Here is a 10,103-nt window from a genome sequence, read left to right as displayed (position 1 = left end):
CTGAGCCCCGAGGGCAGAGAGAAGAGCGAGTCAAACCTACCGCAGCAGAAAACCACTGAAAACCCACACAGATCCCCTGGGGAAAGGCAGGGCAAGCTCTTAACATGCCCTCTTCCCCTTGCCTACTGCTTCATTTTATGGTTAGTGTGGATTTTAGTCCAAACCTCACTTGTCACTCACACAGAAAAACTAAATGCCAGAGAAGGTAAGCCCAGGCTACCCTAGTTCTGGCTCAGTTCTAGTCTAGGCTCACTCCTGACTATTGCCTGAATTTGCAATGATAAGGAGGGAAAAAAACACTGGAGTCCTGCCACTCCTCCAACGCACTTCCTCCAAAGGTCAGGCAAGTCTGCGGTACACAGAGCTGGCTGGGAGAGCATTTCAGGACAGGGAAATAAAGAGCATTACCAAGACATGAGTATGCCCAGAATCAGTGGGTTTGAAGGAACACAGAAAGGCTTTGTTGTGAAGCTATCTCCATGCTAATCTACCACCAATCACCCAGATACCTGGGTCCAACAGAAAGGCATCCTTCCTTACTCCCACCGGCTGTTTTTCTTAGGAAATACCCACTAAAAGAGGAGGAATCCCATCAGTTAAAGGGTGGCTTTGGACAGGAGCACCAAGAGGTGGGACTCACCGATATGTCTGGTAGGATGCTGTAGGCACTTGCTGCTCTCTGCCCAGCCCCTCCCTCTGGTCAGGTGGCACCGGCGACGCTGCAGGAAAGGTATGGCTGCCATTCTGCTCCGAGACCCAGAACGGGTATCCGCTGCTGACCACAACGGGGTTACTCTCTTCCTTCACATCTACATTCTCATCCTTCTCAAAATCTGACTCACAGCGGGGAAAAGAAAGAACGGAAAAAAAATGAGAAAGGGGAAGAGAGAGTCAGAGCTCACAATGGTTTACTGGCAGCTGCATTAATTGCAGAATGGTGGAAGGAAACGCTAATACCTCTTCTACAGTCATACAGTCTTAAGGGACTAGCCCTTTCCAGCTTTTTTCTGACCTTACACTGTGGTCTTCAGTCCTGTCCTGTCCTCTCTCCTTAGCTATGCTACTGCCTTGTGCTACTGCAAGCAGCAACATGAACTGCAGCAAGGAATGATCAAGCTTAAAAAACAACCTAATGGAAAGAGTGATTTCTTTTTTATTTTTTTAAGTGGTATCAGTTCCCACATCTGCATCACAATCCAGCTGCACAGAGCACTGCTGGCACAACTGTACTGATGAGAACCAGGAAGAAAGCAATGGGGGATACTGCAAACTCTTATCGCTGTTGGAAGAGAAATGTTATGAAAGCACAGCCTACGATCAATACGTAGTTACAAAGCACAGCCAGGCTGGGAGGCTGGTGAGAGAGCTGATGAGTAGTCAGTAATGATAAGCGACTTGTGAGCAGTCTCCTGTGGATCGTTCCCAGAAAGAGACTCAGAGAATCAAAGCCATGCACAGCATCCTTCAGGGGCTCCACCCAGGCCACTCTCCACACAGAGGGGTCTTTGTTGCTGTTTCTTCCCTGCCTGTGGCCTGGACACTGTTTGGAAATCATTCTCTAGGTTTGTTGTGATCAACATTACCTTGTTCCTCAGCTCCAGACTCCTTTTCCTCAGGCAGCTTCCTCTTCTGGCCCTTGGCTGGACTAAGCTTCTGGCATTTGGCTCGTCCTTCCCTGGAAAGAAACAGGATGTGGGGGTAGCTTTTATATAAGCTTTTTTCCTAGATGAATACGCAAGGGATGATGGACAAATCTGGAAGACAAATAGATGGCATGAACCTCTCCCAACATTCTGTGACTGACACCTCTCCTAGCGAAGCACCCTGAGGCCCTCGGGGAATATGCCTGCCATAGTGGAATTACAGGGTTAGCCATGCCGCCTGCCATCGGTGTGAGCTTCCAGCGAGAGCCCTTGCCCTGCAGGGTACTGGGGAAGAACTGGTAAAGGGGTTGCCCGCTTCACTTCGGTGCAAAAGACACTGTCAACATGGAAACTCAGCACCAGGGGTTTTGGCACTGAGTTTGTAAGTGTAGTTCAATGCTGGATATACCTGCTATGCACGCAGGTACGTGTATAGTAGGGTGAGTCTTTCACTTGAAAGCAGCTTTCTCCTAAATGGAAAATAAGTCTAAGCTTAGTCAGAAATGATCCTATTAGGAGGAGAAAGAAAATCCATGACATTTTCAAACTTCAAGTAAAAGACTCAGTTTTGGCCTTTTTCATCAGGAAATGAGATTTTTTTTCAGGCATAAAATAACACAAAACAAAATCTCAGATATTTTCATAACATTTTCTGCTTGGAAAAAAACATTTTTTTCCTTCTCTATTGCCAATCTATCATAGCAATTAAGCTTTTTTTTTTTTAGATCTCATCCACTGGCTACCCTCAGAGCAGATGAAGATCTCATTGGTATCAATCTTCCCTCCTGCAGACAAAATCTCCCGTTGGAAGAGCTGCTTTTCCACGCACAGGGGAAGGAGATGAGGGAGCCTCCAAACGTCAGAAGCCATCTGATCTCAAAGAGACACGATGATCTGGAACAGAGGTTCCAGAGACACACTGGCACAGGCTGCCCAGAGCAGCTGTGGGTGCCCCATCCCTGGGGGTGCTCAGGGCCAGGCTGGACAGGGCTGGGGGCAACCTGGGCTGCTGGGGGGGTGTCCCCGAACAGGGCAGGGTGGTGGGACAAGGTGGTCTTTAAGGTCCCTTCCAACCCAAACCATTCTGTGATTCTATGATCTACTGTGGACTCATTATCACTGATATTCACATGTCAGACTCCAGTCTAGCTCCAAGTTGCAAGGGAACGCAGGTCTCAAATTTGTCACACCTCCCACATTTCTGTTGGAAATCCTGTATCTCCTCCCACTCCCCAAGTTTCTTGGGAGGAGGCTGCATAGGGGGACATCATTCCCAGATACAGGCAACCGCGGTGTGCACAACACAGCAAGCTCTGCAGAGCTAGCTGGTATAGTTTTGTTCAATGGCCTTGGTAAAATTCACAAGTGAACTCCAATTATAAATAAGGTGAAAAAACAGTTTACCTTCGAGTGTTCTTCCCATGCTCTCGGAAACCTTTAGCAAATGGATTGTTGTCAATCTTGAGCTTTGTAATCTTAAAATAAAAGGAACAAGATTCACTATCATGACTGGTTGGGTTCTTTACTGTTTCAAGACCTTCACCTCAGTATTTATCACAACAGCTTTTCCAAGGGTTTTGGGCACGCCCTTGCCAGAGCACCTGAGCCCTCCGGGCAGCTCCCATTATTGATTAGGAACCGACATGTGGAAAGAAGTCACTTTGCCAGAGTCAGGAAGAATTTGGGTAGGATTCTTCTGACTAGAGAAATATACAGGGTCAGTATCTATATCTGGACCTCTGCCCATATTTTTTACTCCATTTACAGTCCTGTTAATCACTGACAGAGCACTGAATACAATTAAGTTGCATGATTCATCTCATCACAGATGTTTTCCATAGCAACCATAATGTGCCTATTTCTTCCCACTGTCCATCACAGGCACCCAGGGTGAGTAGCTTGGAAGGAGGTACTTTCCTCTACAAGATTTCTAAAGACAGTACTTAGCAACATATCCAAAAGCAGTACTTGCACACTGTACCTGCTCATTCTGGTAGGCAGTAACAGAAGTGAAGACAGTCTCAGGGAAGCTGAAGACTTGGAAGATGCTCCAGCGGACACTGAAGAGGTCATCTGCCTGCACAATGTGGAAGCGAGGCTTGTAACGGTGCATGGAGTGAAGGATGATCTGGCACAGAGACAGACAGAGGAGAAAGTTTCCATGTGCAGCCACTGCCACCACACTGCGCAGTCTCCTGTGGAGGCTCACAGGACATCCATTTCAAACCAGGGATGCCTGTCTGGGACTGGTGTCTCCGCCATGCCTCCACAGTGACAGTACAGCCCAAAGCCTTCCCTAGCAGGTAGTTAAGAGGGCAGAAGGGCTGGGCTGAGGAAGGAAGAAAGAACACTTAGATATGTTTTAATTTTCACGTGATCTGATTTTTCACAAATCTCACTTAATTCCTGTAACATCCATCTGCAATGAATTCCAAGAGAGCACAACAACAAGGCCAGCTACAACCTACATGCCCATGTTGATCCAGAGTGTTGTTGGTGAGCTTCAGTTTTTGGAAGGAGACAGGTTCTTTCATCCAGTGGCTGCCAGGAGCTGGGGAATCTGGGTGGACGTAGGTGCGACAAGGGAGCTGGGGCTCTGCTTTTCCAGCAACTTCCCACTGATCTTTATTCCACTGTGAAGGGAAAGACAGAAATCTAGAGCTTAAAAAAAAAGAACCCTACTTTCACTACAGGAAAGCTCCAGCAACTTTGCTTCTCTGTCAATTTAGTGGACTCCTCTGAAGCACAAGTAGCAGATTCTCTTTTATGAGCCATGATCGTGTCACCAAAAAAGCTCCAAGTTTAGGCCTCATTTTTCCTCCCTTTCTCCCAACGGCTGTCAGAGAAGTCTAACATTAATCACAATTAAAACTGTATTGCTTACAATGAAAATTAGTTACCTCTCCAGCTGCTCCCCAATCAAAACTGACAAGTAACTCCAGAGAGGCATAAAATCCACCAATTACTTCTGAACTTTGTCCAAAGATGATTTATTTATCAGCCTGGCCAGTGAAGCATAACCTATTTCAAACAAAGATGGAAGGACAGCATAAATTCTATTATTTAAAGAACTTACCTTGTACCTGAAGTTGTCCATTGGCACAAAATCTACCAGCATGAGGTACTTGGCATATGGGATTAAGCCAGAGACTTTGATTTTGCATTGTGGAAACATTCGTCTGAAGAGAAATGAAATATACAGTATAAGGATTCCTTTATGAAGTGGGTATTATCCAATGATCAAGCAGCATGTAATGTTTACTCACTATTGTACAAAGTTCTGGCAGCAGTATTTCTACAGGCCAGCTATTGAACATTTTTCTACCTTATTGACGTCCTGTCTAGTTTTATGGGTTTAGGTGGAACAGGCACTAACAGGGCAGCAGTCAGTGAAGGCCTGACATTGTTACTGCTTTTGCTCTTTTGATCCCTGTAACACAGCAGTGGGAAACTTAAGAGAAAATATTTGGAATCTGCACGTAGTTCCTAGCCTTCTACAGCTATCACAGATCCAGAGGATAGATCAGAGCATTATCTAGTGTGGGCAGAAAACGTGCTCTCATCTAAGAGCACATCTAGCTTTCCATTCCAGTACTCCCTGCCACCACTTTCATCTTCTGACTCTGCAAAAAAAAAACTTTGACACCTACCTCCCTACCCAAAGGCATTATTTCAGCTCACAGCAGCTTTGAAATAATACATTACAATTTCATAGCTTCATATTCTTTCACTGCAAGCTCCACAGTGCATGACTCATTTAAACTTTAGAGTAGTCTGCATGCACAGATCGTTACGATTCTATGCCACGTTCTTGTCTGCAAATGCAGACTCCAACCCAGGTATTTACTGCTCAACTGCTGCCGCCTGTGACAGAGGCAAAGGAAGCCCAGGGCACTTTGCAGAGCAACTCGCAGCAACAGGAAGAACATCAGTGTGAAGTGGTGAGATAAGAATACAGCAGTTTTGTCAGCACATCAGCCCCACAGTGATCTTTTGCACTTCACAGTTTGGGCTTCTACAACATCCTGAAAGTGCAGGATTCTTCTGCAAGGGGCAGGGAGATGTGGATAATTGGCTACAAAGCTAGTTTAATAGCCACCATTCAAAAAATGAGCACTAGGAGACTTTGAGAACAGCTTGGAGGGGTATGGTGTGGGCAGCTGTCCTGCTCCCCTCACCTGCCAGATTTGGTGATGATCATCTCAGTTCCTATCTGATGAAACTTCATCCAGAGACCCATGTCTTCAAGGGTGACCACAATGGAGCTCTGTGGGTAGGGCTCCAGGCTGGGAGAAGGAAGTGCCTCACATGGTGCTTTCACATCTACCAGGAGAGAGAGAAAACAGTAACTGCAGACAGGCAGGAGGGGAGCCAACATGAAGCAGCCTCTCTTGCTTTGGGACCGGGCCCCGGGATGCAGGTGCATCACCTGCATCGGCCCTCCAGTGCCAGCTCCCTCCAGTACAGGGAGCTACGGAATTTCTCAGGCTGCTGTAACAGACAGCATCTGTACATCTGGCTGTCACTCTTCCCATCTGGCCATAGTACACCTTGGCCCCAAATCGCCACACAGTGCACAGTGCTGTGATTTCACCCACGAAGGTCCCAGGTGTTGCCGAGAACTACAGAGTCTGTGCCACAACAAACCTCCTTAAAAAAAAAACCATTATTTTTCTGCAAAGGCTTTTTGTTACTTAGTAGGTTCAGAAGGCATAAAGGCTTTTCCAGATTTGTTTTTAGCTGATAAATTCTTTTGTGTGTTGTACAAACTCAGCATGACTTCTTTTGTTCCAAAACTTATACTGGCAGGTAGCCGCAATCCACTTTCACTCCTGCTCCACTGTGATCAGGGTTACACAGAACACTTTACCAAGAAAATAAAATGAAAGCTGAAAGGACTGGGAAGATTTCAAGTGTATCAGTGGATACTGGGAGAAAACGACAGGTGCTGGCAGAGGGGAAAAATCTCTCCAGAGGACAAAGAAGAGGCAAGACAGGAGACCCAAAGGTAAATGAAGGCAAGAAAGGGAGGTGACAAAGCCAGACCATGGAATATTCTGAAAAGAGGATAGCTGGTCTGAGCTGGACTTGGAGAAGGAGACCACCAAGGAGCCTGTGATGGCAGTGGAAGGTGCCTCTTCAGTAACACAGAATGGCACACCAGAGGAGCTGCCTGCAATATGCCTGCACTTTCTATTACAGGCAGAGGACTAACTACTATCCTGCGGAAGAGGAAACTATTCTGAAGGAACTGTCTTTGGTGTTGATGGTACCCGTCACCTCTGTAAAGTTGTCTGGATTAAAAACCTCCTACGGGCACTCAACTATACTGTAACACACGCAGGATTGCCGCTGTCATACTGCAAAGCCCAGGCAAAAAAACCCAACAGTTTCATTTTAGGTGGACTCCACAGCCGGTAGGGCTCTACAGACACTGCCCTGTGGTCTGAAGGAGGCAGGGATAAACCCACTCGACACCGGGGCACGCACAGCGGCAGGTCCTTGGGTCAGTGCCAGCAGCCACCGCTGCCAGGTGATGCATTACCAGCCACGTACGGCTGTTCGTCTAAAAGGGAGATTTTTCTGCCTCTCAGGCTGATCAGCTATCATTCAGCATTTCTTATGTAAGAAATAAAGGACTTTTCACCTTGCTACAGCTTTCCTGAGTAATGTCTTCAAAAGAAGAAGCCTGAAAAGTAGAGAACTATTTCCAGAGAAATTAGCTTTATTCATAAAGGGACATCTTTCCCCAAAACCAACCCGATGCAAGTCTAAGGGGTTCTTCTTACAGTATAAGGAAATAAAAAAAACATTTAAATGTAATTTTGTCAGTTTGTAAAGGTCTTTAGTCATTTCAAAAAAATATCCTCTGCCCTTTTTTCTCCTTTGATCCAACGTTAATGAACTAGCTAAGAAGTGACACCTAGTTTGCTCACGAAGATTAGCCTGTTAACATCTTCTTACTAAAGCTTCCCCCATATCCTCTTGTAAAGACATGAAAGCTGCCATGAGACGATGCACTCGGTAGCTCAGAGCACATGTATCAAAAGGAGTTACAATAAAATTGGGCTGATTTCCCACCGGAGTCATCCAGTCACAAATACATGCAAACAGATTTTGATTAGCTAGACAGATGCTCACTCCTTCCCCAAATGATTTTTACAATTAACATTTTTGTAAGCAAATTCCAATTCCATTAAGCGAGACTACAATAAGGCAGATCTCAGGAGCCCTTACTGAGGGGAGATTTCCAATAAAATCAAGAGAAATTGAAGTGAAAGGAGTTCAATACTGAATTAAAAATCAAAGGCAGATGTTATAATCTGGTTTTTACCAAAATGAGTCCACAACGCACCTGTATGAGCAAAATGTTACAGGACACAGGGAAAAAAGAGCCGTGCATACAATAAACATTGCAGCAAAGATTTAAAAGTGTGGTTAACGTCTTTCACCCTGCAGGTTTTGTGTGCACAGTCTAAGGCTGAAAAAAGGACATTAACAGTCTGCACAGGGATCCGGACCTCTGCGCAGGGACAGCTGACTACACAGTGATGTGCAGTCTGCTTCAGCGGGGTCCTGCAGTTGTGGATCCATTTGTAGGATCCACTTTGGATTTTCTTTGCAGAGCCAAAGGCTGGTTTTGCAAAGCACTTCAAATCACTCCTAGTTTGCGCCTATGTAACCAATGCCAAGACTCATGCACACATCTCCCCCACAAAGATGCCTGCATGTTGGAATTCCAACAGGAAGAGGTTTGTGGAAGGGTGTCCAAGCACTGACTGGAACTTGTTCAAGCTGTACTTCTATTGTTTCCTCTTCTATGCAACTTAGTTTTTATTTTAAAGCACTATTTGAAAGAAATTTAAACATTTTCCAGGAATTTTAGTTCTAAATTACTTTTAAAGTATTATTATTATCATTGTGGTGGTAACACCACGTGGCACATTTTAAAACATATTCTTTATGCCGAGATGAGGCTTAAATTAAGATAGTTGCTATGATAAAGGCACTGAAAATCAAGAGATCTTCAATCGATTCCATGCTTGATTTTAAAGTCCTTACACAAATATGAGAAGTTTGTCCTTCAGTTTCTGTATCTAGACTAGGCTGCACATATCTTTTTCCCCATCTTGGAGATGGAAAGGAGAGAAAGAAAAATGAGAGTGAATTCAGTAATGCTTGCAGGAGGGTAAGATCTTTGGATAGAAGATGCTGGAGTATAATCCACTCACCTAAAGCAGTCCCTCGATTAATTGTCTATTACTAAGCCAACGCCATGATGTCAGAATATTTGTTGCAGCCTTCCCAAAACGTATGGGATAGTGTTTGCAATACTGGGAAAACTCCAACAAGGCAAAAGGTATGCTTCTTGCCTTCATTAAAATCAGTTATTATCACATTTGTTGCTGTTATCCTCTGAGTGAAGACATCCAACACTAACAGCTATCCAGGGCCCACAGGGAAGAAATGAACATCAGTATATAATATATAAAGCTATCTGAGAAATTAATCTTGCCAACAGCCAGCACCCCCACCCCCCCATGTTCTCTGATCTTATAAATGTCAGTAGAAACACCCCAACCCTCCGGAGGGAACCTCGTTTCTCAGAACCAGAAAGCTTTTTGGCAATAACTAAAGTCTGGTGGTTCTACAAATGCAATGGCTTCACCTCTCAAATGTAGCTAGTCATCACCTGGAATATTTCTGCTGTATGGGATCATACACCAGAAACAATTCAGTAAGAAAATGAGGTGACTTCTGCAGTAGTTGGAATCTTTAACATAAAATACTATAATACAGTCTATATTGTCACTTTTTGCTTTTCAACTCAACATTCTCTTGAAGTGGCAGGAATCGGTATGAATCAGATCAATACAGTACAGATTACTTTACAAAAACCTGAAACAACAGTCATCGCACATGTATTTCTGCTTACGAATGAAACACCACCTCGCAGAGGTTGAGAAAGGTAGCTGAGAATGCCTGGCCACCAGATGAACTGTATGCCTAAGCCAGGTGAATTGGTGTTTCCTTCTGAGGCAGAGTAAAACACAAGGCTAAATTTGGGGTTCAGTTACTCTGACAGATGGAGTGCCTCTGGACCGGCCCTTAGCTTCCCAATGTACATGTGTCATTGTGCCAAATCTGATCGTGCTCCACAGAAGAGGTTAACAGACGTTACGAGACAGACCGATGAAGAAAAACATAAATAAAACCCTAAGGGAAATCACAAAAATCCTGTGTTTAGGCATGAACCTGGCAGAGGTGGGGTATGCTTGCCTGGGGTTTGTACTTTTGAAGGGCAGAGAAAAACCAAAAGAAAAAACATATAGTTTGTATCAGAACTATTATTAGCAAGAACAAATACTTCCAAACCTATGGCCTTCAGCCTGAAGGAACTTTGGGTACTTTGCAGAAAATACATGAACACCACCGCTAGCAATCACACTGCGCAAGCTG

General features: G+C 44.8%; 1 protein-coding gene across 24 annotated transcripts in view; it reads right to left on the bottom strand.

The window, feature by feature from the left end:
- LOC308065865 (T-box-containing protein TBX6L) overlaps positions 1-10,103 on the bottom strand; it is a 47,055-nt gene that overhangs the window by 16,024 nt on the left and 20,928 nt on the right. For 14 of the 24 annotated variants that reach the window (XM_080392445.1, XM_080392454.1, XM_080392455.1 and 11 more), the window contains 7 exons: positions 5,822-5,966; positions 4,720-4,822; positions 4,112-4,276; positions 3,625-3,771; positions 3,048-3,118; positions 1,584-1,675; positions 641-833 (listed from right to left, as the gene is read on the bottom strand). In XM_080392445.1, the coding sequence (XP_080248571.1) occupies positions 641-833; positions 1,584-1,675; positions 3,048-3,118; positions 3,625-3,771; positions 4,112-4,276; positions 4,720-4,822; positions 5,822-5,966 (916 nt within the window). Of the gene's footprint in view, positions 1-640; positions 834-1,583; positions 1,676-3,047; positions 3,119-3,624; positions 3,772-4,111; positions 4,277-4,719; positions 4,823-5,821; positions 6,223-10,103 lie in introns of those variants that run through there. The other 10 variants (XR_013928946.1, XR_013928947.1, XR_013928948.1 and 7 more) reach the window with 2 other exon arrangements.

This window comes from Falco punctatus (assembly GCF_963210335.1).
Source record: "Falco punctatus genome assembly, chromosome: 1".
Taxonomy (NCBI): Eukaryota; Metazoa; Chordata; class Aves; order Falconiformes; family Falconidae; genus Falco; species Falco punctatus.
This window is presented reverse-complemented; position numbering and strand designations above follow the sequence as displayed.